The sequence below is a fragment of the Botryllus schlosseri genome, chromosome 9, assembly GCF_051294905.1.
Source record: "Botryllus schlosseri isolate E-star chromosome 9, Bs_hap1, whole genome shotgun sequence".
Taxonomy (NCBI): Eukaryota; Metazoa; Chordata; class Ascidiacea; order Stolidobranchia; family Styelidae; genus Botryllus; species Botryllus schlosseri.
Genome location: NC_137244.1, coordinates 21856596 through 21883466, shown reverse-complemented (window position 1 = coordinate 21883466; position 26871 = coordinate 21856596). Strand labels below are relative to the sequence as shown.

Below are 26871 nucleotides of genomic sequence, written 5' to 3'. Positions count from 1 at the left end.
ATGTTTTAATTACGAAAACGCGTCGAACAACTTACCGCAGTATTGTATAGGCTATCGCCATGTCGCATTCACTTATTGATCTCAAAGCATGTACGGGATTTTAGCCTACTACATCGTTCAAGTAGACTAACCTTGGCCAGAAAATTGTCGATAATCTAATTCTAATCTAAGTTGTAATATTTTTTCTAATCTAATTATCGTTTTCCTGTAAATGCTACAGGAAAACTGTGTAGTGTGAACCCTTATGACTGTTATGACAATGAACTCTGATTTGCTATACACTCTCGATTTTTATTGTATTTTTTATTCAGAATTTGACTCATCAAGTTTTTTTGCGAATTCGGTGAACTGATTCGGAAAACTGTGTAGGTAGCCATAATTCGAATTCCAATCTAATTTGTAGATGTTGAAAATTTTCTAGTTCGCCATCTCTGACCTAGACTAATGAAGTGAATTAATGATTGAATGGCGAAATATATTGATGAAGCCGCTTTAATAGCCGGCGTCTATTGACGGAAATAAACTGATCAGTGAAAGATTGGTTTGTCCATCCGTCCGCGACGTAAGAAAATGGGTCATTTTTGTTCGAGATAACGGAAGCTTCATTCGTCTGGTTTGCTAAAAACGGAAAAAATGCTATAACGTCAACCGTCAAATGACATTTTAAGTCGGCTGTTGACTTCTTCGTCTTTTATTGTGTACATCGCGCGGAATTTGGGTTGAGAGAATAATTGCGCAGGATGCGCGGTGGTTTACGCGGGTTCAACGCGACCCAGTTTCCGTTCGACGAAAACATCGCCTCCACCCTTCCGACCCGGCCGAGATTTTCGATTGGCCGATTTTGAAACTAGACCTTTCGCGACTTTGTTTTTGCGTTCGCGCGCGAGAGAGAATGTCGTGTTGTCGGAATCGAGACTTATCTCGTCCCGTGACCTACTCCGGTATCGCTCAAGGCTCCTTTCCCAGGATCCAGCCGACATTTCGCGCGGGTACAAGGTAGCCGTCGCGGAATGCGTCTTTGTCGCGCCGTGGGTTGCCGGTGGATTCGACGTTTGGTGCATTTGGCATTGGAAATAGAATACATGAAAGTGATACATCGATATTGTATTAAAATATTCCAAAATGCATGTTTCACTGAATATGAACGCGGATTGTTATATACGGCACTGTTGAATTCGGCTCTCGGTATACATGTTGTGTTTTTATTTATTTGGATTACGGGTTAGATTTTGGGTAGGTTAGGATCAGATTGGGAGCCGCCAAGTGCCGAATTCATTGGTATCCGCGCGTTAACCGCGGTGTTAGCCGTAGAGGGTAGGCGGCAGAACTTCTGGCCTGATAATATCCAATGAATTTGGCATCTTGAAATTGGCGTGACAGATGAAAATTGAAATAACTATAAATATTATGAAATTGATGCATCAAGATTGTGCCTTTACTGAATACGATCGTGAATTGTAATATTCAGCACTTTGCGAATTCTGGAAGTTGAATTCGGCGCTGGGTGCGTGGTATGTAATCTGTGTATGGGATTAGGAGTTAGGATAAGAATTAGAGATCGCTAAGTGCCGAATTCACTGGTGACCCGACCCGGGTACGATATATGGTCGGATGGGCCGAATATTTTCGTTGAAATATCGCAATGGAAAATCGGTTTTAATACGCGTATTTGGTTTTTATCAAGGTCATTGCTGTGTATATTTTCTGAGTTGTTAAAGAGCATCTTCTGATCGCGTAGCGGAATCGCGCCTCTAAGCATCGTTTCAGAGGACCGTCTTCCTGACACTGCAATTGACAGGTTTGTGTGTTCACTTCACTGTACGGATTTGACTGCTTATCAGTGCACGGTGATGACTGGTTGTGAATTGAATTGGCAAGGGTAAGGACTAGGGTGCTCAATTGCGGACAATGGCTCTACACTGCGGCCTTGCAGTTTAAGATGCGGTATTGGTAGTCTGGAAGTAGCATTCGTGTAGCTATCCACTGTCCACAACTTATCTTCCAAAATATCCCGGCGGTGATAGAGTGTGCGGCATTTCAAAAATTTTTACTCTCGAAGTGCGTAGCATACGGCCGAATATCTAAATGAAATCCAGGGTGCATCCGCTACCGCTAAAAAATGCTGTCACGCGTCCTGTCAAAGCACATTTTAAGGCGTCCATTCACGTAATTTATTTCGTACAACCGCGCCGAATTTGGGTCGTCGAAATAAATGTACTTGTCATTATTACGTCACAACGACAAAATTCTTTCTATATTTCGAACTTGGTTAACCTCATTTACTGGCGTTCACTGCTGAAGAGAGCCAGTCGAAAAGCTTCCTGTGGAATAAATTTGACAATATGAACGTATTGTTTGCTGCAAAATAAATACGTACGCTGCCGGTAAAATATGGCTCAAATCTTTAGCGTGCCGGCTGTATATATCCTGCATTTTCTAGTTGCCATTAAGTTACCAGTTATTTGATTATATATATTGTTCTAATGTTATATTGACCGTTTTCGTAAAACTGATGTATTTCGAATAGACACGGTGTTTCGGTGTTTTCCTGTACTTCCGCGGCGTCGCAATATTGCGATGATAAGAAATATATAAGCGAGCGTGGACATGAGTAGCGTGGCCCCCTTCACTATTGCAAGCCGTTACCTAGGCTTACCATAGTTTCACCACCCAAAAAGGGGACCTTATTGCCGACAAGTAATATGCAAGTAGAATTGTTACGTTTGAGTTGACGATGTTTTACATATCCTTAGTATTCACAGGCAAAAGTTACAAAAACAAAGCAAAGCTAAAGTTACAAAACAAAAAACAACAGATCAAATTTATTTCCCATGTTTATCTCATAAAACGATATGCCAATAAGGAATGATCATTTTAACGAGTTCGTGAAATTGCTTCCCCAAAATATCATTGAAATTATATACTTTGTTTTAAGATGCTCGAAAATGACCCAACTGATATACACATATAGAGAACGTCGAACAATGTTTGCAAGTACGACCAAGAAGGTTGGGCAATGTGTTGAAAAACCTTTTTTTTAACCCAGCAATATACAAAATGTCTCATGGCTACCGACTTTTTTTGATAATTGCAACGCTACAGTCTCGTCTAAAAGTCTTGTTGAAATTAGAAGCAACTAACGGTAACTCGAAATGCGAAAAATAACTGAGGACAATTTTTGAACGGGCTCGGAGGGCCATTCACTTTTCTTGAGAAAGGAAGACAAAAAGAGGACATATGGTAGGCATAGCGATACCTATCCCAATATAATCTGTTCGATACATGATCCTGCATGCCTTGCCTATAGCATGCGTGCGATTTTTCGCTGTTCTCATTTTTTCGATTTGCATTTCGTTTCGATTCGTCATCGGCCGTTTTGAAGCAAGTGCAATGGCGTCCCTAGTGCAAATGTGCAGCTACGCAGTGTGCATTATCTACGTGCTTTGTTATTTACGCATCGGTCATTGAACCGCCCGAACTATACCGTGCATGTTGACGGAAGCCCGCAACGGATATGGCCGTCCACGGCGCGGGAAATAGCCTATCGCATTACTCTTGACTGGACTGTTACATTACGCTGTAAAACCTGGTGCATCGGCGTGGCGTTGACTCGATCAGCAGCGTCATTATAAGTATGACAATTTGCCGCGTGCAGCAGCGTAGTAGTCACGTTAATGTACGTGGAGTTAACTTGGTGCTGGTCAGTGTTATACTGTCATGTGTAACGGTAAACGTGCGGCGAGGTGTGCGCTACTGTGCACTGCCGGTAATCAATTTTGCGAGACTGTATCTTGCGTGGGCGTGGAGTCTAGTTTACGAACGGATTTTCAAAATCTCCAGTACCAGCATAGTTAAACGGGGATAGGTGTTCAACACCACGCAGGACGTTGACAGTTTTGCAATCCAGAATGCAAAATGGTAGGTAGCATCTCGCTGTTTTAATTTATTTTTTGCAAGCCGAGCATGGCAGCTTCTATTACAAAGTTTTAGTTCTGAGTCTGAGCATATAACAAACTTCACACATAGATCTACATTATACATTATACATGGCTGAACGTCGTCGGCTGAGCGCCGGTAACCTACGCATACTTTTCGAGACTAAGCCACCGTTATAAGTGAAGCACAGTTGCTCCATAATGTAGGCTGACAATTTCTCCCCCTCACCGCTAATAGTTAATTTTTCCACGGAAATGATTGTTTCGGTAGTATTTTCCACTGTGGAAGCCATGTAACCTGGATTGGACATATCGCAGCATACGAAAAGTGTAAATCTACTCGCGTTAGAGAAAATGAGATTTCTGAAAAGTCGTGATCAACATTGTCAAAAAGTGCAATGAAATATACATGGTCGAAATAATACCAAATTGTGTTTATTGTGATATAGAACTGGTACTATATTCATTCATTGTAGTAGCATAAAAGGTACATATCTGAATTGTCCACATCTTTCAGGCTGTGATGACGTCATATGCAATCACACTCATTGAATATGACGTCATAACTCATGTACTCTTATTTTGTCCACCCGCAAAGACTGAGAACGCAACAGTCCGGCTGCCGGGGCTAAGACCGGAGTCCTTTGTCACCTTGGTTGATGCGGCTAAGTCGCGGCCAGCGTAATTGGTGTCGCTGTGAGCACGATGCACGCGTAATTGCGTGCTGACCCAATTTGTTTCCGGTCGTAGGTCGGAGCTTTGAACGCTTCGCATATTTGTTGGAAGCATTGCTGGGCAGATGAAATGGTTGACTCTTCGTGTCTCTCACTCAAATTGCCGCAAACTGACTTTTTAAGCGCGATGTTTTGTCTTTCGTCGGTATGCGTTTGCTTCCTTTAGTTCGGATTCTTATCATTCAGTGACCGTGTGTTATACTCCCCAGGTAGAAACAGTGTAAGTTACGTAGGAAATACAATGGCAGTGTAAAGTTACGTGGAAATGCAGTCAGAAGGTATATGCTAATTTTTGAGGTATGTGGTGACGTAACACTTGACTCTCGCGAGTCCAATGCAAATTCGCGGTTTCTGTGGCCGGAATTGTCCAATCCTACCACGTCCGGAGACTGAGAGCACCGACGGTGATTTGCTCCACACCTCAAGTATACTATTGACAAAACTACACAATGAACGCCGTTAACATCCTTTTCGTTCAATGATAATAATCTGTCGGATTCAGTCAAAATCGCACAAATTTCCCTGTCGTTTGCGCACTTGTGAGGGAAATATGCTGTTCCGTGCCGTTTCAGCGTATTAACGGCGTGGCTGACGATGGTCGCGTATAATGTCATGAATGTCGTATCTCGTTCACAATGTAAATGTCGCGTGTTTTGTGTCTCTTACGATTCCGCCGTAGATGGTCATTTTATTGTACGGGCAATATTGTTTGCACAGCGACGCTCGTTCGGTCATTAATGTTTGACCACGTTGCGGATGGTCAAGACATTGTCGCATGTAGTTGCAGGTATCTCGGCAATAATACGCGTGCTACTTTTCTGTATCGATTATGCGTTTTTGGTATTGCGGTAGGCTGTTGTTAGCAAATGGATATTCATGTAAGCAGTACGCGATGGATTAGGATCTTGGCGATATCCATCTACTATGACAAGTAACTCTGATACTCCTAAATTTTGTCTAATCATGGTCGCAAGCTATTCGTCGTGGTCATACCTTCGATCGTTTGTAAAGCCGCATATACCGATAACGAAATGAAATGCGTGTTTTGAGTACAGCCTGATTGGGTACAGGCTCGGATCTAAATTCCAGATAGTGAGCAAATCAAAATATACCTATTACCTAGCCAAGGTTACGACTTGAAGGTACCATTTGAGTTCATCAAATCGCAGAGACTACAATGCACTTTTGCATCTACGGAAGTATTTTCCAACTAGAATACTTTGGTATTATGTGTCACTGCAACTGCAACGCTGAAGGTATGTCCCCCGACGCGAGGAATGGAGTTCCACAATTGGAATCTCGGAACATGGTGTTTTTGGAGTTCATAAGCATTGTGTTTAGTTTACTATACCGGGTGATATAGGAATGATGTTCCGAATTAATACCGCGAAACTAATTTCTCCCAATCAAATTTATGTGTGTCCTCTACGTTGAAAATGCCTAAATTAGCGTTTAGGCTGCAATGTTACATACCCTCACTGATTGCACATCCCATTCAATGTAATTTCAATTTGACGCGTAACAGAAACTCGTGTGCACTGTGTGTGTTCGGATTGTTCAGCAGCCCGTGATTTTGTGAGGGTCAGATTTGCGAAAAAAACAACCTATTAATTGCGTCATGCCTGTCGAATTTGATAGTGAATGTGAATTGTGAATCCATTGTCGTAACTTGGCTTCCGGGACTTGATTAGTTGACGTGCGAGCGGTCACTAATTTCTGTAACGCAGAAGCTAGTCATTTCCCAAGGCACTAATTTTGCCGTCGCCACGGTATGAATGATGTGTAAAGCTCAGATATGTACCTGTCATGCAATCACAAAGAATATAACGCCAGTTCTACATGAATTCAATGTTAATTTGGTATTTTATCTACTATAGACTACGTATTCTATAGCACTGTATTGCGATGCGTTTTGATACTTCTTCACAATCACAGGGGTGTTCAAAAATGATTTTTTTTCAAATTGTACCGGCTACTTGATAAAATTGTTAGGTTAGGTTACGTAATTAAAGGCTGCACAGTACACACTAGGGCTCTTCAAAAATGACTTTTTTTCTCAAATCGTACTGGCTACTTCATAAAATTGTTAGGTTACCTAATTTAAGCTTACACACAAAATTTGGTTCAATTTCAGCCGGTAACCGCTTTGCTACAGGAGAAGAAAGTTTCTATTTGTTATGTAAAAATAAATGATAAAAAATTAGAAAATTTTCTGTTCACCCCATGAAAGTGTTAGGCTGTCTATAGAAACGATGCTCGCCAAATTTGGTTCAATTCCAACCAGTGGAAGCGCAGTTATTGCCGTCGAAAAATTTGAATTTGAATAAAATAGTATTTACGGTGACCGATTCTTTGTTTATTTATTATAGTTGTGCTCACCGTAAATACTATTTTCTTCAAATCCCAATTTTTCAGCTGCAATAACTCCGCTCCCACTGGTTGGAAATGAGGCAAATTTTGTGAGCATCGTTTCTGTAGACAACCTACCCACGTCAAAGGGTGAAGAGAAAATTTTGGAACAATTTTAATTTAATTTTATAAAATAAATCCCAATCTTTCTTCTATTGTAGCAATACGGCTACTGGTTGGAATTGAACCACATTTGGTGTGCCTAGTTTTTTCCAGCCAACCTAACAATTTTATCAAGTAACCGGTGAAATTTGAAAAGAAAGTTATTTTTAAACACCCCTTTTAGTCACATGTCATTTGGCGACAAATGTGCGTAACTTTGCACAACATGTATCGTATGCTGCCATACGACCAATCAAGGTTTACAGTCTTCCGCAGTGACTATAACTTTCGTTGTAAAATTCGCTATTGGTAGAAAATAACGTATAATTTCAGCACTCAGACAAATCATTGTGTCTGGCCTACCATTCTACCGTTCCCCCGCCGCTATGACATCATCTCGTGACGGAATAACACGGATGTCGTTAACAAGTCGGATATTCTCGCCGCGAGGACGATCCGCAGATGTCGCGCGCTACGTTGCGGCGCCGTGACTCACGCGAGGCAGCTTTCCGCGAAGACTTTACAGACGTTGACTCGGACGGTGCCCTTCCTAAGTGAATTAGGCCTGTCGCCTTCAAAGCTAAGACTCGAAACGGTGCCGGTGTCCGCGGGATGAAATTGTAAATCTTCTCCGTCGGGTAATTTCCCGTGATTCATGTTGATTCGGCGCATCGCGCTTATGCGATGTCGTAGTGTCATACCATATGGCGGGTGTAACACAATATCCTACCTTGGCCAATAGCAATTTTTTGAAATTCATTGTCCACCGCTGCCGAGTCGCATTGAAACTGCTCGCGCCGTAAAGAAAAGGCGTTATCCTATAGGAAATGACCCACATCCGCGGTATCGAGTGGAATAGCGTCCGTCGTTTCGACAATGGGCGGATGTATAAAATATTTGAGTGTAGTTCATTGCGTTGTACCGCGCTATCGCGGCTTCATTCGCCGCATCTGCCTGCAGTCGGCTCGCGGCGAACGGACCTGAACTTATGGCTGCCGACTTGGACGACCAGACAATTCTAGTAGTCTAGTTACATAGACTGTTTAAAGCGAACTGCCGGTAATATATAATTCGAATCTAATTTTTGAAATGTTTCTAATTTTAAATCTACTCTAATTTCTGATTTTCCTGTAGATCAGCGGTTCCCAACCTTTTTCGACTCATCGCCCCTTATCAAGCTCGACACAAATTTTCGCCCCCCTGAATTTTCGGATACGAAAAAGAGGACATATGAGCGGGTAATTTATTCACGTACCTACGGTGAATTGACTAAAAAAGGGTTTCAGAGTTGAACTCATCTCTTTCTCGCCTGATATGCAGAATAAGCCGTCTTCGCGCGCCTGTATAATCGCCTGGCTGTATAAAGTAGGACGCATTGCGAAAAAAGAGGATATTTGGCCGTCGTGCGCCGTGCTAATCGAACCGTTATTACCAAGATGAAGAAAGCAGAAAGTCGATTTTAATTAGACTGCGCAAACCTTAATTCACTCCGGCTGGTGCGAGACAAAGTTATTGTAAAAGCTGCGATTAGTGGCAAGTCAAAACAAGTTTTTACGAATGTGCCGCAACGACAAAATTCAGGGAGTCACTGCACTCGAATTTCCTATTCGTTTTTAGGCTTATTCTACGTCAGATAAAGTCACAATTATTTACGATTTTCATACGTACTCATCCGGATTTTCGTCTGCACCACGCTTGTCATCCGCAGTCGGCACTGCGATTTTTTTCATCCGCGCAAGTGCGTACCTTCTAGGGTTGCATTTAAAAACTAAATCAATTTAAAACGAACATGATTAAAACAAGGCCCTTGTCTGAAACATGTGTTTTATTGTTTTTTTACGCGATGACGTCAGGAATATTCAGTTGTCGCGCCATAGTGGATTGACATTGACACTTTAAAATACAGGGTAAATGTAGCTCTTTTGATGAAATATCTACGTACTATAGCCGTTGAACCGACTATTTCAAGCGTTCCGACCATTCCATATCGTATAAGTCGGCTATATCGCATGGTAATCGTCCGCTGGCTCATACAACATGTTTTAGGAAAGTATTTACACAATTATGGCATAATTATACAGCTTGAAAAAAACACAATTTTTTAAAGGCCTTTTGTTTTAAATGCAACTCTAGTACCATTCCATGGGTTGACAAGCACCGCTGCAGACTGCACAGTAATTTGCCGCGTATCGTGTGTTGAATCGCAGCGTTGGCAAGAATCTGTGATGATATTGCAACGAATTGTTTAATGAGGCGATCGTTTCGTAGAGTTATGATTCAAACACGAGTCCCGTTAGATGTTCTTTTTATGCGATTTAGGAATAGTAATATTTAGGAATAGTCAATAGTGTCTCATTTGCGAAAATGCATGGGAATTAAAAGCAGTTTGTCGCTTTTTTAATGTTCGGCTGATTGGATGCCTACGGTACGGATTAAGCGATATCGGGTTTCATATGTAGTAGTATCAGCGCCAGGTTCAACTGATAAAGTTAACACAAAGTCAGTGCAGAAGCGAGACTTGACATCAGGGTTGTTCCCACAATGCCTCACTTCTAACTGACCCCTGTTCGTCCGTAAATATAGGGAAGTTGAATATTCTAGCAACCCTCAACCGGAAGGACATAATGTCGCAAAATAGCACAGTAGCCCGAAGACACGAAGTAATGGATTGGGCGCTGCGCGAGATTCCAGCTTCGAGGTAAAATATTTCCGTTTATAATTGTCAGGGAGTTACTAATGCAAGTACGCTCTCGAACAGGAAAGGAAATACATGGAATTGGCGAATCCCAGCTCGTTATTGACAAAGGCACGCGGTATAATCAATTTACTTTCCTGTTAGACTACTGTTCGGTAAGGGTGACTTTTCAATATGTAGAACAGGGCCACTTAACACTTTTTAGCCGACGTCCAGTCACAAAAAGTTCAAGAATCGCTTAGGTCCGTTATAAATCTCACGAAATCCTTTACAGCAGAGGTGTCAAACATGCGTCCCGCGGGCCGCATCCGGCCCGCGAAGCAATTTACAGTATTATCGAGCATATTTCTAACAGCGAATGTTGGTATTTTTAGTAAGAAATACTTCAGTCACCACTAGGAACAAGTCATTCACGTTGACACCCAATTTCGAGAAGGCAAAAAAGTGCCTACAGAGTTCCGTGTGTTATGGGGAAAGGGGCCCAAAACTAGTTATTCACAGAATAAAACTCCGGTGCGAAACCTTTATATGTAGGTTACATGGAGAATATAATAGTTACACGGAAATATAATTCAAATATATGTGGTCAGCACTTGTATTACTCAAAACGCACACGCAGGGCTGACGCCAGAGTACGATTAAATCAAAGGGTGCATAGAAATATGACAACTCATCTTATCGTAAGAGCCTCTGTTTTAGCCAGTTATAGCTGTATTCAACCCCCCAGTCATCGTATTATTGCCATAACTCCATAGTTTGCGAATAAAAGTGTAGCTAAAATAGAATCCCTATGATCCGTAATATGATGTGATATAGGCCTATTATCGTGTGTACAGCTTGATAATAAAATATTCAAATAAAAAACAATGGCATGAGTTCTGAGGTAATATTTCGGAATCATTTGACTGGTGCCGCCCGCGAGCGATCTGAAGGTTTGCATCCGGCCCGCGTCGCAAGTTGAGTTTGACACCCCTGATTTACAGTGACGGATGTAAAAATACGGTAAAGCGGTAGCATACCATTAAATACTGTATTCGTTTTGAAATGAACCCGAATATTTTCGGTTCACACTCGTCCGGGGTATTCGTCAGCACCTAGTAAATTATCCCAGACGAGTGTCAGCCGACTATATTCGGGACTATTTCAATATGGATATACATTATAAATGGTATATTGACGTTCTGTCGCTCGATAAATCACTTAAGAGTGGTTTTGGCTGAAAAGAATGAGCGAAATGTATTTATTATCCCGTTAGTCACAGCTAGTTGCGAAATTGGCATTTTTTGGCAATTTAATCTTGCAAATTAAGGATAATGGATTTGGTTACGTTAAAAAATAGTTGATATGTTGACAGATTCAACATTGCAAATGTCCGCCAGTTGAGTCCTCCAGTGGCTTATGACGTGACGTCATTACTGATCCTACGTCATTACTAATTGTAGGCCCCGATCCTACGCATTCTACTGTCCCTACTAATGGCGAAATTCGCGCGCGCGACCGGTACGCGAAGTTGACTGAGGGTCCCACGGTGAAATTCTGTTTTGTGGCGCAACATTCATTGTCCGGAGTGAATCCGAACTTCCAATTCTAAAGCGAAGAATTGAGTTATGTTCAATAGGCCGGGTCGGGTGTCACATGCTCATTCTTGATAACGACGAAGTGTTATCGTTCTTTTTGTCATCGGTACTTTGCACTTGCTTCAAATGAGGTGTACGCTTACGCGGACGTTATTCAGTGGTTCCGTTGCTGTGCTACTTACGGCGTTTTTACTCGCTAACGACGACGGAGCTGATTGCGCAAATTAATTACGCGAGGCGGTTGATGGGGAATGGATTTCGTGTTTTGAAGTCTGCATGCGAATGAGGGAAATGGAGTAAAGTAGGCTATTGTTTTATAAGTACCAAATGCCATTGAGTTATTCCGAAAAAATCGCCCCTCAATCAGTCATGTACGAACCACCAAACTGGGTAGTTGACGGTCAACTTACTACCGTTTTTTTAGCAGTTCTAGTTCTGGTTCTGGTTCTAGTAGCTGTTGTGTGATGTTCTCGCAGCCGTTGCTCGCTCAGAGTCATCACTAGTAACAGTGGCGTAGCCAGGGTGGTTGGGGGTAGGAACCCCTTTCATTTCAAACTCGAAACCTCGTCCTTTTGAAATGCCGATTCGATCCCCCATAATTCTTAGCTCCTTTGCAATTCAGTGATTTGTATTTATCATTTATCAGTTAGCTCTAGTTGCGAGTTTTAAAAAGTGAATAGTTCCAGTTCTAGTTCTAGTTGCGCGTTTTGAAAATACAGTACCGGTAGTTTGCACCTACATTGTACAATGTACGTACAAGTCTGTCCTAAATCTACGCTAATCACAAACGCAGGGCTGGATTTTCGGCTTGCTGGATATCTTTTTTGCTGATTACTTAATTGCATGCCGGGTTCGCGTTACTACGCAGTTTTGTGATGACGTTTGCAGTTCGTGACCGTGATCGAATATTTTACCTGCATCTTCAGTCGTCACGCCACGAGCAATCGCGCAACCTTACGAGGTCAGGAAGTGTTTCTCTTAGCGACCCCAGGCCTGGTTTTGCGAATACGCACGCACTGTGCGCTTTGTAAACAAAAGCCGGTTTTGAATATACGTGTATTTTACCGGCACGCGCCCGCGCAGTTTTCATGCAACATCAACACAGCGAGCGCTACAATCGGCTTGTATTATGCAACGGAGACAGCGCTAGGCGACGCGGTGAATTAAATGTGATTTTGATGCATAGATTCCAATTGAATATCAGTCGTTGGCGGATGTATGATTCATATATATATACCGGTTTGGTATATCGCACTCAAATATATACCGTTTGTGTTGCCTTTTTCAAATTTGATATACTCTAACTCTACCTATAAATATCTAGATATTATATCTTTGAATCTACTCCGTGAGCCCAACAGTTTCGTTGCTAATCAAGTTGCAGCTAGAAGTTAGTTTCACCGCAGTATATTGACAATGCAATGTTAGGCTAGGTGTGATCACGTGAAAAAATACATGTAGCTGTACATTTTTGAAAGTGTGCTCTGGCCAGCGTATGCCTAATCAATATCGTCTGCAGGTCACTACTGAATTCATTTCCGTGAATTGCTGATGCCTCTCATCTACAGCGTGATAGCTTTTTGATTGTACGCGAATAGTTTCGTAGATAAAATCAGATTTCGGCTATTTATTTCCGACCTAAATACGATTTTTCTTGTGCAAATGTACATTCAGCGTTGTCTTATTTCTGGTGCCATTCTCTTTATGATGTAACGATTTGCAGATGTTTCCTGTTCCGCTATGTTTTGTACTTCTACCCATTGTCGCCGGTACGCTGGTTTGTGTGGATTTCAATTCCTGATTAGGGTTATGAATATTAGTATATGCTAAAAGTGTTCAGATGCTGAAATCCCGCTGGCCCAGCTATACTTTTACGTTCTGTGGCTACTGGAATCTCGATTCGAAACTGGTAGTTCCTTGAATCACTCCTCAATTGGTGTATATCCATACAGATACAGTGTTAACTTAATCCTAATTGCAATGTAGCAATATATCAAACGGATACTGAAGATGCTGTCAAGTTCTGTCCGATTAATTTTGTGTCAAATAATCCGTGCTACAATTAGAACGAAAGCTTGATCAAGAAGATCACTTGGACAAATGCGCTCCAAGAACCAAGTTCCTCTTCAGGTAAACGTGAATTCGTATGCAATCAAAGGTCAACGCGCAAAGTCTGCGATCTTTCCCAGGTTATTTTGCCTCCGTCTCAAATGAGCGGGAGCCATCCCACGCCCAGAGGCGGGTTCGAAGAGGCGTTGCAGTCGTCGATAGAGGCGTCGCTGAGAACAAATGGTGCAGCTCCGTCGTTGCGTATCTTCTCATTGTTATATCACAGATCCAAACCTCAAGGAAGCAACCTTGCGACTCCATTGGAATATTATCAAGACAATGTCGCCGCACCTGACAATAATGGAGACGTGTTAGGTCGGTTGGTTCGTTGCCGTTTAGTGTTTTCAATGCCTGGAAATGATTTGTGATTGCATTTCGCGCTAGCGTGAGATATGGTATTCATCATTCACATCGCCTTAAAGGTCCTATTTCATATCCCGGCCAAATGGCCGATCCCTTTCCTTTCGGCGAATCGTAGGAAACCACAGTTCATTGTGTGCCGCCAATGACCCTGCTATAATCTTGTGTCTTGTTGCGTCATATCTGATTCATCGGCGGTTCTCCATTGCTTTTGCCATCTATGACTTTGATTTTATCGTGCCGGCCCCATTCCGCAATACCCAAAGGAGATTATGGATTGCTTGAGTCAACATCAATGCGGCATGTCTCTGTCTGGCCGCGCTTGAATTTTTATAGGGAAGAGGCGACAGGTTGAGAAAAACGAATGGGAATATTCGCGTCTGAAACAACTGGCGATGTCGCGGTGCTTAGTCGTAGACGTGGCATTTGAATATTTGGAGTGGTTAATTTTTAACCCGTGTTTCGAGACAGTCTGGTTTTTACGAGTCAACGAGGAAATACACGCGGGTCTGCTAAAAGTGTATTGTAATCGAACAGTGTATTCGCGCAGATGTGAAACCCGATATCGAAGATTTGAATCGAGAGCTCGAACGGCGAAACAACCGACCAGCGGAGGACAATGCCAGCACAGACGAAGCGCGCACGCCCTCGCAAAACACGACTTCCAGCGCGAGTCCGCGGGAACGGCACGCAGACGGTACAGTATCTTAAATGCTGAACTTGGACTTTAATCACCTGATTTCAACGTATTAAAGACTGACTTTACGATGTTCGGAGCGGGTCGTTACAACTGACAATCATTGTTGTTATTACTGATAAAACTAGAAAAAAATCTCTGGTAAAACAAATACCGTTGCAGGTAGCACTGAATGGCGGTGATGTGATAGCTTCTTCTGCTACAAGCTAAACCCATTCAAGTATTTTTCTCACTCCAAATGTGAATGTAGCAATATTAGCACATTAGGGCCTTTAGGGGTGTTCAAAAATGACTTTTTTTCAAATCGTACTGGCTACTTGATAAAATTGTTCGGTTACCTAATTGAAGGCTGCAAACCAAATTTGGTTCAATTACAACCAGTAGCCGCATTGCTACAGGAGAATAAAGTTTTTTAATTATTATATAAATATAAATAACAAAATTTTCTGTTCACCCCATGAAATTGTTACGTTGTCTATAGAAATGATGCTCACCAAATTTGACTCAATTCCAACCAGTGGAAGCAGAGTTATTGCCGTCGAAAAATTTGGATTTGAATAAAATAGTATTTACGGTGACCAATTCTTCAATTATTCATTATAGGTGTGTCTACCGTGAATACTATTTTATTCAAATCCAAATTTTTCGATACTCCTAATACACATTGCTTAAACTCAAAGCTCTGCTCGAATTTGAGTAAATTTAAGCAAAACTGAATGAACCATACCAGCCTAATGTAATAGAAGTATTTTATTATAAATCACTGGGCTATTCTCAGCTTGTAAGCGTAACAATCATTGACGAGTATTCAAAGTTGCGCCGATGGATTTTTACAATAGTTTTGCGCGGGGTGTTACAGCATAAACAGCGAGGAGTCATGCTCATGCTGATAATCATAGTAATATGAAGCAAGTGCGTCATGGCTTTTTGGTGTATTTTATGATAGAATCCATTGCAAATTTGACCTCTAGGTCAATGTAGCCACAAGTCATTTCTCAAAGTGAATTCGTTTTAGAATGGACTCCATAAAGCTATTGAGTGATATATAACCTGATGATAGTAGTTGAAATAAATATAGTCATGAGCATCACGGTGAGTCATTGATTGTATTTTCTGCATTCATGGATGAAAATGTCTGATTTGTAGATTGCGCCGTATTATATATTGCAACCCTCATTCAGTCTCTGGGATCGCGGCGTCAAGAGGCCCGCCACCGTTACTGATGCCTCAATCATTCATTCAACAACAACCGGCAATCACTTCAGGCAATAATGAACAACGCCCTTCCGCAAGGCCTACCACCAAGAAGCAGTTAATGCAACGGCTCCCCGCGATGCTTCCTGGCAATTTACAGCAAATCGAGGTAACACGAGATGTCAACGTTTGGGTTACCGCGCACTATTAACGCGATGTCCGTCCATCCCCAATACAGCAACTCAAAAAAGCCCAGGAACAGGTGAAGCAACTGCAACAGCTTCAGAAATGGCGCCTGTTACAACACCATCATCAGGCTCAGGCCGCTGTGGCAAATTCATTATCGGTAAGTTCTCTGTGCTGTTGTACAATGTTGGTAGCTTGGATTTTCGACCTGCTTTTTATTTTGCTGTTGCTATCGATGATAATTTACTGGGTCTAAGGTCGTCATGATTTTGCTCCAAATTTCGTAACGACTCCCCTCATATTTGACACGCTCGCTTGGCTCAGTATGATGATATTAAATCGTGTTTAAGGTTAAAGGTACGATATTGTGACTTGTTGTCATCATGATTACAGCTGCGCAAAATCCAGTGATTGGATACACAATCAAGTATTTGGCTGCGAGTTGAGTCGAATATCATTCATTGTGACGGAGAGTAGAGAAATACGCACGTTTCAAGGGACCATAAAGAATATAATGCTAGTTCCGCATCATGTTCAAGATAATTTCGTAGTTTTTAGAAAGTGCTCATTTCAATGCACTTTTACGACAGTGCTTTTTGGTCTATCACTTCTTCGCGGGTATGTCATTTCCGGTAAAGTTCGTAGCTTTGTACTACATGTTTTGTATGTTGCGATACGACCAATTCAGGTTTCACGGATTCCACGGTGGAAAATACTATCGAAACTATATTTCTCGTTGATAAATTAACTCTTAGTGGCTAGGAGCGTATGATTTCAGTATAGGTACTCAAAAAATAATCTCTAACTACTCAACCCGACCTGCCCTAGCCATGATAGAAATCGCTGATCTTGCAAATATTGTACTACTATATTGTAATTTCGTATATGTGGTGGACAGGGTAATAATCCGAAATCGGAATTTGATGCAATAACTCACACGTTACAAGCTTACAACCGCTGAAAATGAGATCACAAATGTGAAGTAGCACTGCGTAGGCATTCACCAAATTTAACTATCTCCATTTATTCCTTTTCAGCAAATGCCAAGACTTCCATTCTTCAACCCTATGTTGTCTTCCTCCGGTTTGGGCAGGTGGGTGATGTACTTTGTAGTAGTAGCTTTAAAGGACATGTTCTGTCGTTGAATGTTGAGTGCTTGGGAATTGTGCGGTAGCTTCGTTTCCTGGGTGTTGAGTAAGCTATGTTTCCGTGTTTGTGATTTTAATTTTCGCTAGGTTTGATTTTTCTGTGCGTTCAGTCCAATAAACATTCAAAGCCAGTGGTTCTCAACCTTTCTCTTACCGCGTGCCATCTCGACGTTCTTAATTAACAAAAAATTCTTCTCCACAAGCTCATCTAGACGGTCTTCAACTGAATCGAATGAAACAAAGTATTTCACTATGCATTCGATGAAGACATTTACATTAGAACAAAATTACGTTAACAATTTGTGCAAACTGTAATTTTACTTGAAAAGAACTGCATTTACTGCGTACTACCTGAAATAACTGAGTCCACCACAAGTTGAGAACCACTTGTATATGCAATCGGTGCGTGATGATGGTGCAAGAAATATCTGTGCCTAATGTTGACATTGAAACATTCTAAGCGTGCGGTCAATAGATAGTAGTTCACGGATACGACATGGCCTCGGTATGAAAGCGCGGAAATAAATTATTAATCAGCAATGGGCTTCCTTGTGTCAACAAAACGCCCACTTCACGAAGCATTGACATTCCGTGCTCGGCCACCATTGTTGTATCTTTGACATACGCTGGACATGAGATCCGCTCCCGCTGTTGTATCTGCCATTGAGTCAACGGTTGAGTCAGCGTCTTGACCGAGATTTTTAAACTTTTAATCTGACCGTCATCCTCTTCAGGCTGTTCCTATAGCATTTTTAATCATAAACGATGGCGTTTCGGTTCAAACCCTTTTCAACTCTGGCCGAGCGTGGGTGTGATGATTTGGACGGTCCCGGTCTTTGATAGAAAAAATGATCCCCATCGATGTGAACTGTGTTTATCTTGATGATGTCACGCACTCTTTATGGTGGGCATCATAACCATGTCTAAATACCAAGTGCTGAGTCAATATGCCACTTTTATGTTTGCCTCCTAATGTTGATAGCGACCTCGTTTTGGTTTTTCAGGGGAATTTAGTATTGATATCCCTACTTTTACCATGATAATGACGTTTGCCCCACATTCACATGATTCTAAAATATTACCCTTTGACCCCTGCCAAAATTTTACTGAACGTCGCTTTATTTGAGTAACATATGATGGTACTGAAATATTTGCATCGTTTTGTGGTATGGAGGGATAAACATGTGTGATTTGTTATTAGAATTACTACAAGACTAACTATGGGAATATGATAAATCTTTATGAAATGCAAATCTTTCATGGATTGAGCTGATTTTTGATATTAGTAATTTTACACTTACTCACTTGTTATCAAAGCAACACACTTTTTCTGTGACCTTTCGCATTAGTTGTTACCACACGGCTAGTTTTTCCCGGTAACTACAGATGAGCTTGGTGGATTACCGTTCCAGGGATGTGTGGTATTGCATATTTCAGTGTTTTATCATGTCACAATCACCCATCTTGTGTGCTTATGTTGCTAATTTTGCTATAGTAATGTTTGACATATTTCATTTCTCCAGAAATGCGTTTCCGAATCTTCCCTCTAGCATCAATGGAGGCCCCGATAAGACAGCGACAACCGGCCCCACTTCTCCTGGTTCACCGATGTTTCGGAAAGGTAAAATGGGGTGTCTTACTCGAATTTTAACTGGTTGTACTAAGCTTTTATACGGTATTACTTTCAAGATCACGTTCATTGCAGTATAATTTACTAATTTGAATACTTTTTGTGTAACCCATATCAAGAGTTAATGACATACTGACAAGCACTTGAACAGAGATTCGAATGAAAACCAGTTCGGTACAGTTTGTATTAACAACACTGAAACCAACGAATGTAGCCTTGAAAGTGTATATCTGCATACCTGTATACATGTCGCTCGTTCGTTTTCACTTCTCGCAAAATTTTATGGTCAATAAATAGTATCTGCATTATTTTTCACCTAAAGTTTATGAAAATTCAATATCACAAGCTGCGAAGCTTCAATATCTGACCGAAACTTTAAATCGATTACTCAGAAAACAAATATCCAAGTCAGGGTTGTCACCAAGTCACAAGGTCCACAAAGTCACTTTTTTAGTTTTGACTCGTGTCAAGTCGAGTCATTTTCAATTCACCACCGAGTCAAGGCCGAGTCCAAGTCATCGAGTAGAGTGTCGAGTCCGAGTCATAGTGTTTTGACTCGAGTCTGAGTCAAGTCATTGTGTTGACCGTTCAGTTCCGAGATAATATCATGTGAAACCCACTTTTTACAACTCTGTTCGGTGATATAGAACGCTCAACATTCATAATATACTTATTTCCCTCACTTTCAACAGTGGTAGCGTTTTTAAGTATCAGTACTGATAGACGAAATATTAATAGTGTGATAACTTTACTATTCTTTGAAATTACAATGAAATGCCTGTCTTGGTAGACACAGTCTCAAGTCATATGACCTGATCCGAGTCATGCGTAATGACTCGAGTACAAGTCGAGTCAATACACAAATTGACTCGAGTCGAGTCACCAAAAATCGTGACTCGAGTCATTACAATCCTGATCCAAGTTTGAGCAATAGTTGGTTCAAATTTTTTTAAGTTAACTTCTAATCCAATCCGACTTTCGGTATCATTCGCTTGCAGATTATTCATTATTTAATCATAGCGTGTCTATTTCAAAGTCCAAATAACCACTGACACTGTTATTTGGCACGATCATTTCTACTGTGCATTCTTCATGCAGGTTACTGTAAAGGGGGGAAAGACGTCCGCCTGTCTACTCTGCAGCAAGACGGCAGCCTTGTTCTGCCTTATCCCGTCGATTACACCCTCGTCGCGCTGTCTATTTCGCCGTCTGTGCCGCAAGTCGTCAAACCAACGGGCGGTTATCACCCGCCGGATATTCCTTCCGAAGGCATGGTCGTTGTGGCGATCAATTCGATGTGCCTGCCACCGCAGAAATGCGACTCGTTGGGACCAGTGCTTGGTAAGAGCTGATTTTGCGTTTATCTCATTATTTTAATTACGAAATGTCACGACTGCGCTTTGTGAGCTTTGAACGCGATTTCACCGAGAGGTGGCCATTAACGAAGTACTTTATTCTGAGTGTTGAAATACCTTTTGCTGACCTACGCTACTTGCTCGGTCCTAATATTTTTAGACCACTTCAACTTCTGCTTGATAGTGTTTCTGGCAAAACTAATAATTTTTTAGGCTTTTGTGAAGTATAAAGTAGTTTTGGGACAGTTTGTTTAGTAATCAGTGGGGCGATTTTTTTTACCTATAAAACCGAAGATTGTGACCTAAAAAATCAAAATTTTGACCAAATTTTGACCTCGTGTATGCAAATTAGGTGTTTTCACATATCAGTTAAAATTGTACTACTTATCTTCATTTCTGGTTTGAACTGTCTGTCCTTACGAAGTAGTTTGACCCGAAAACACGTTTTTGGCTTAAAAACTGTCAAATTTTTACATGAAAGAACTAGTATTTAAACAAAATCTGGCCCTATGAAGAATTCCAGTAGTTACATCACGTATTTTGGTAGAAATAATTGAAATTTGTTGTAGTACAATGAAAGATACTTTCCTACATTCTTGGGTAGAAAGTGTCTGTCCTTACTAAGTAGCTTGCCAAGAATGGAGAAAGAACGTTCAACAGCAGCAGTTGTTGGCTGACAACACTAAAGTTGTGCGTACACTGCTGGTGACACACATGGTGTTGCTTCATTCCGAATATGCTGTCTACATGACAATTTTTCATCATGCTCTTCTTGATCTAAGAACCATGCAATTCCCAAGCAGTCTTGCTTCTGTTAAAATGTTGCGGTACGTTGACCATAACACCATGTCAACCGATTTGTTTCATTTGACCGTCGATCATTCACAGGGAGCAGACAATGGACCGTCCACAACTGTAGGCCTATAAAGTAGGCTATAAGCTGTAAAATATCAAATGATAAGTTCACCGACAGTGCAAAATTTACGATACAAAGAAATACAGAGGTCAAAATTTTTTTGACTTTTCAAATAATTTTGACTAATTTGACCTAACGCTACAATTTTGACAAAATTTTGACAAATTTTGACATGTCAAAAAAAAATCGCCCTAGTTATCAGGTAGCTCAAACCCAAAGAGATGACCTTTCCTTAGTTATTAACTGTTATGTTAGTAATCATTATTTAGGTGGTTATTGTAGTGGGTTAAATTGCTCTCGTGGTCATGGGTATCGCCATTATTTGTCGAATGTGGTTAAGTTGTGTGTCTTGCATATTAAAGTAGTATTGAACTCGACATTCTACTTTCCTGGTGATCGGATATAGGGTCTAAGTTGGGACATTTTTACTCTCAATCTCACTTTTATAGTTTTGAATCGAGTCAAGTCGAGTCATTTTCAATTCACCACCGAGTCAAGTCCGAGTCCAAGTCATCGAACAGAGGTCCGAGTCGTGGTATTATGACTCGAGTCCCGAGTCCAAGTCATTGTGTTGACTGCTCAGTTTCCAGTTAAAGTCTGTTTAAACCCACTTTTTATAACTCTGTTTTGTAACATCGAATGGTTCGCACTTATGGTATACTAATTCTCCTCGCTTTTAGCAGTTTCTGGTCGTATTTTCATGTACCAGTACCAATAGACGAAATCCCAATAGGGTGGTTACTTTACTATTCTTCGAAATTACAATGAAATGTCGGTCTTGGCCGTCTGAGTCTCGAGTTAATATGACTTGGTTCGAGTCATGCGCAATGATTTGAGAACAGTCGAGTCAATACACAGATCGACTCGAATCAAGTCGGGTCATCAAAAAATCGTGACTTGAGTCGTTACAACCCTGACATCTCCCCAGAAAATTTAGGGTCTGCGCTTAAATAAGTTTTAAGAACCCCAGACTCTACCGCAACGCTATCTCGTCGGCGAATCGCCAGCCGGATGTTCAACTGTTATGTTTTCTTTCCGCGTTTCCAGCTCAATGCATCGGTTGCGGGGACGCCGCTTTGTTGAGCTTCGCCGCGCTCGCGTCTCACGTCAATCTCAGAAGCGCGGCCCAGGCTGGCGCCAACGTAAACCTGTCTGGCATCGCCCTCCTGCAAAGACACGCTCGGCATTTTGTACTTCGCGAGCCCAGCCCGCCGCATGTCTGCGTCCGGGGCGCCATAATCCCCTGGCCCAATTCGGACGGGTCTCTAGGGAGATTGCCGATGCCTCAACGCCAAAGCGGTTCCGCGCCGGATTCGCCGCACGCGCCAGGGCAGATGGGCAAGCACGATCTGATGAGCAGCATGTTGCTTCCGACGAAGACATCGGTGCTATCGCTGACAACGCCGCGTCAAGGAGTCGGTATGATGTCAGCACCTGCTATTTCCGATGATTTTCCCTTACCGAAAGCGTGCGTATCAGGTAAATTCGTTTTACTTTTCATTCAGAGCTTATATCTTATTATCGAATGGTATATTCATATTGAAATGAACGCGTGTATTTTTGGATGACACTCGTCAGGGGTAATCGTCAGCAACTAGTAGAGAATTGGAAAGAACACTGTATATCAACAATAAACTAATCAAACCTTCGCCTACATAAGGAGTTTGTGTACCATCTAAAAATAGTACATTGAGCTTATACGCTCTCTCTGTTCCGATTATTTTGTGGTAAGATTGTTGATGTTCAATGTTCTTTTTAATTCTCTACTAGTTGCTGACAACTACCCCTGACGAGTGTCAGCCGAAAATATATGGGTTCATTTCGATATGAATATGCTCTTCAATTGTATATTGAAGTTCCGTACCTCCAAGAAGCTCTATTTGTGTCTTACTACTCATAATTCTCCCTAGTATCATTTGATACTCTCCGCCTAGTTGTACAGGTATACAAGCTGAAATATGCGTATTGCGTATAGGCTATTGGCCTTGGCATGGCATGCAATATTCATGTGGACGCTGTCTTAACGCCACTCATTTCTCGCCGATAGTTATCTATTGTTTGCACTTCTTTGCTATGATTCACTGTTTCTATCTTGAGACCTGTTTTGGTGTCGGAAATTTTTGATATGATGATTAATGAAGCAATCTTCGTTATTGAGTCAGTTTTGGTGAGATGGAGTAATCATTATTGGAAGGGTTGTCATACTTGAGATTTCTTCGTAATCTGTGCCACCTGCTCTGTCATGATTTTCGGTTGGTGCGTGGCAAAATAATGGGAAACTGTACTAAGCTGATAAGGAATGTATTTCAAGTGGAAGGCTGCCTAGCTACACACCTTGGGGCGCGTGAAAGATTCTTTTTTAATTCAAATGTAGTTTTTGCGTCACCGGTCCAGATAGAAGACTCCTCCGAGTCAGAAGTCGCAACAGATATCCATTTACCATATTACACAGAAAGCCGAAAAATTACTTCCAAGGCCTTGTTGTTTGCAATGCATAACATGCCTGTGAATCTGAGCAATCAAGTTTTGACACTAAGTTGTTTTCAATGTAAAATGCAGTCAATAGTGCTAGCCTATAACTTATAGGATACATTTCGTATAATGACAACATGGCCGCATGAGTATAGTTTGTTGAATGTATCGTTGACTGGTCTGCACATATCAAACATTCCATAGCATTTCATTTTTGGCATTGGGGGTTTGTTGTCTTTCGCTACAATGCCGAGGAAAAAGCTCTGTTGTCTTGCAATCAAGTCACCCCAATAGTCGCATCATATGGGTTCATTTAATCAAGTCTTGAATTGTATCTATTTCCATGCGTCAGAAATTTGTTAATATTTCAAATCATCGGCAGTATGACTGTATTTTGTAATCTGACAATTGGATCCATTCGTGCATCTGATTTGGGTAATATAATTAATCAAATATATGCGTTTTTCTGACTACAAGAAATTTATTTGTATCACTCAATGCAAATAGACTTGGTCCGATAACTCTACTAACATAACAAAGTACTTGCAGCGTACTTATCTTTCTTTACAAGGCATCATTCGCCTCCACCAGCGTCTTACGATGTCCTCAACTCCATTCTAATGATCGTGTTTGATTACGTCATCTTTTGTGTCATGAGGCAAAGATATTATATCGATGTGTGGCACAGCAACAGTGTATTGAAAACAATAATGGCTCCGTCAATATTTTGATTATTTCCTTTCTAAGAAAACTCTGACCGTCCGAATCACCAGAGCTCTTGTGAGCAAGGCGCCACTTCCCGCAATGCAACAGTTGACCTGCCGGAAAGCTTTCCCGAATACGTGGGCCTCCCTCTGATACTGATATGCTGGGAATGGCAACAGCTGCAGAGCAACATTCACAACATCCACATAACGCGATCTTATGCCAAGTGCTTTCAAGAGGCCATCTCGAACGTAAGTGACCATCGCGTTTGCTATTTTAAAACGCGTTCAATGTATACCTATGTTGCATTTGAAATTGCGATTTCCGTTGCATTTCAAGCTCTCAATTGTTTCGATTTTAGAGTAATTCAACGCTGACGCCTATGTCGAAAGAGATGTGTTACTTCATTGCGGCGCAGTATCTCGTATCACTGGGTAAAACTATGTTACTTTGTGTTTCCTACTTTGTTGAACTGTGTAACAAATAAAGTGATATTCATTTGCAAGTGGACGTCAAATAAGGTGGTGTGTAAGCAATATCAAGGTCTTATTTTTGTGTTTCTTGATACTTTCATACAGCAACTGCAACGAAATGGTACTGTACATCATCGATTTGGAATTACATTATATCAGGAAACTTCCTTCTAATATACTGGCCACAAAAAGAAATCTATCCATATGAGGCACTCTGTGTCTACAGATTTTAAGATTGCATCTTTATAGGTTATTTCGTGTGTGAAATATTAAGAATAACTGGTAGTGTTGACTGACAATAACTCAAAGCTTCCGGTTATATTATATTTACATAATGAATATATAAATGAAATCTGTATAAAAGTTATGTACCCCTAAAAGTCTCAAATATTTTACTCTGTGTGATGACATAATTAGCAATGCTGATTGTTGTTAAACGAAGTTTTTGATGTTGCCGGTAACCCCTGGTACACGTCATCTCAGAAAGCCTCCGGTGTGCATTCCAAAAAGTCTTTGAAATAACTTCACCCAACACCTTACACCTAAGAAGAATAACAACGATATTCTTATCGTGACGCAGGCGATCATGAATTCCCTATGCCGTCATCGCTGTCTTCATGGTTTGGGCGCACGCAGCAATTGCTATCTTCAATGCCGCCTGTGCAAATGAGTGGGAGCAATATCGTCCATTTGGTAAAGATGGTTGTAAACAATGTTCAAGAGAAAATCGGGCTTGTGACATCGCAAGTAAGGCTGATTAACTGAATTAGTGTCGGAATCTTCTTGTTTTACATCAAAATTTTAGAAATCTCAAGCGCACGCCATTAACGAATGTATCGCTAAATTGAGACCTGACGGGCCCACGTGCCATATCATCGCCCATGTTAACGGGAACACTGTGTTGGATTTGTCAGTGCTATTGTCAGGTGCAATGACATGGTCTGGTACTGTGCCTGTGAAATGGGTTTAACTCTTTATTGTGTTTGAAGGCAACACGTCACGGCTTACAAGGGAATATTTATTGAGCGACGCTGAAGAGATTGATGTTCTACAAAGCTCGTGTACTCCCGACGTTTTCCGTCAAATTGATGAAAAATTGCAAGGTATTGAACTATGCACTGCAGCTGTAAAGGGTAGGATGTAATGTAGAGATGTAATGTGAGTGTTGGAACGTCTGCTTGTTTCAGCACACCATTTAGGGTGCTATCTGAAAACTCTTTAGGTGGAAAAAGGTTGGATACACTTCCCGTCTTTCTAAATCAGAGTGTTTTGTAGCTGAACCCTTTTACCACCATGTGAATTTCAACACCTTTAACCCTGTCAATAAATAGCTGATGGGCGATAGACTGATTAATCCATACTACATAAAGAATGTGGCAGTGTACGTTCTTGGCAAACTGTGAAAATATCTGCCAGTGGGCATATCTAACAGGGTTGCTTAAACTGTACCAAATTTCAAATAATCACTGTTTTCAGTCATCTCTCCCCGCGTGGAGCGCATTAAATATGTGTTCTCAACACTTTTTTTCGGCAATACACGTGTTACATCTATCTTTAGTAACCAAAAAAGTGCTGATGATCATAATTAACCTACTAAATGACATCAAAAGCTGGTTTTATCAATTTTTACGATGAATAACGGCACGAAAGCCTATATAGACTCAAGAGTTCATGATAATTATGATCATATATGGTTGATACACAGGATTTCAGCCTACCAATCTTATTTTTGCAGCTATCTTTGCACAATCTTCCGCATCCGCACCGCACGAAAGCCTATCGCCTCTGTTCGATTCCTCTACCTCAGACGTTTCTCATTTGTACCACGACAAAGAAAGTGTCAGCATATTGGGCCAAACTACCTCTCAAACTCAAGGAAACAAACGCGGTTCAGACGCGGACGAAAATAACAACACTGCTCGCGGCGACCTCACTAAGGAAAGCGAATCGCTCGCCAAGAACCTTTGCGAAAAACTTTTTTCACACGTGAGCGATCATAAGTATTATCAGTAATTTGCAAGGTAGAGAGATTTATTCCGCCAACGAATGAGAAAAAAACAACCACGTAAATTTTTGCTCCAGAACAATCATGATTGGTATTGAGTGATATATGATCTTCAGAGATTTTCAGGAATACAGTATATGTGTTGAACAGATTCTTTTATGAAAAGAGA

General features: G+C 41.2%; 1 protein-coding gene across 2 annotated transcripts in view; it reads left to right on the top strand.

The window, feature by feature from the left end:
• The first annotated feature begins 356 nt into the window (after positions 1–356).
• LOC145446881 (protein GREB1-like) overlaps positions 357–26871 on the top strand; it is a 44299-nt gene continuing 17784 nt past the window's right edge. The window contains exons 1-15 of one of the 2 annotated variants that reach the window (XM_080325254.1): positions 357–13582; positions 13642–13876; positions 14472–14619; positions 15807–15981; positions 16051–16158; positions 17036–17091; positions 18670–18767; positions 19875–20117; positions 22095–22526; positions 24267–24475; positions 24586–24658; positions 25278–25444; positions 25503–25623; positions 25687–25800; positions 26433–26683. In XM_080325254.1, the coding sequence (XP_080181380.1) occupies positions 13553–13582; positions 13642–13876; positions 14472–14619; positions 15807–15981; positions 16051–16158; positions 17036–17091; positions 18670–18767; positions 19875–20117; positions 22095–22526; positions 24267–24475; positions 24586–24658; positions 25278–25444; positions 25503–25623; positions 25687–25800; positions 26433–26683 (2460 nt within the window). In that variant the 5' untranslated portion in view covers positions 357–13552. Of the gene's footprint in view, positions 13583–13641; positions 13877–14471; positions 14620–15799; positions 15982–16050; positions 16159–17035; positions 17092–18669; positions 18768–19874; positions 20118–22094; positions 22527–24266; positions 24476–24585; positions 24659–25277; positions 25445–25502; positions 25624–25686; positions 25801–26432; positions 26684–26871 lie in introns of both variants that reach the window. The other variant, XM_080325253.1, reaches the window with a different exon arrangement.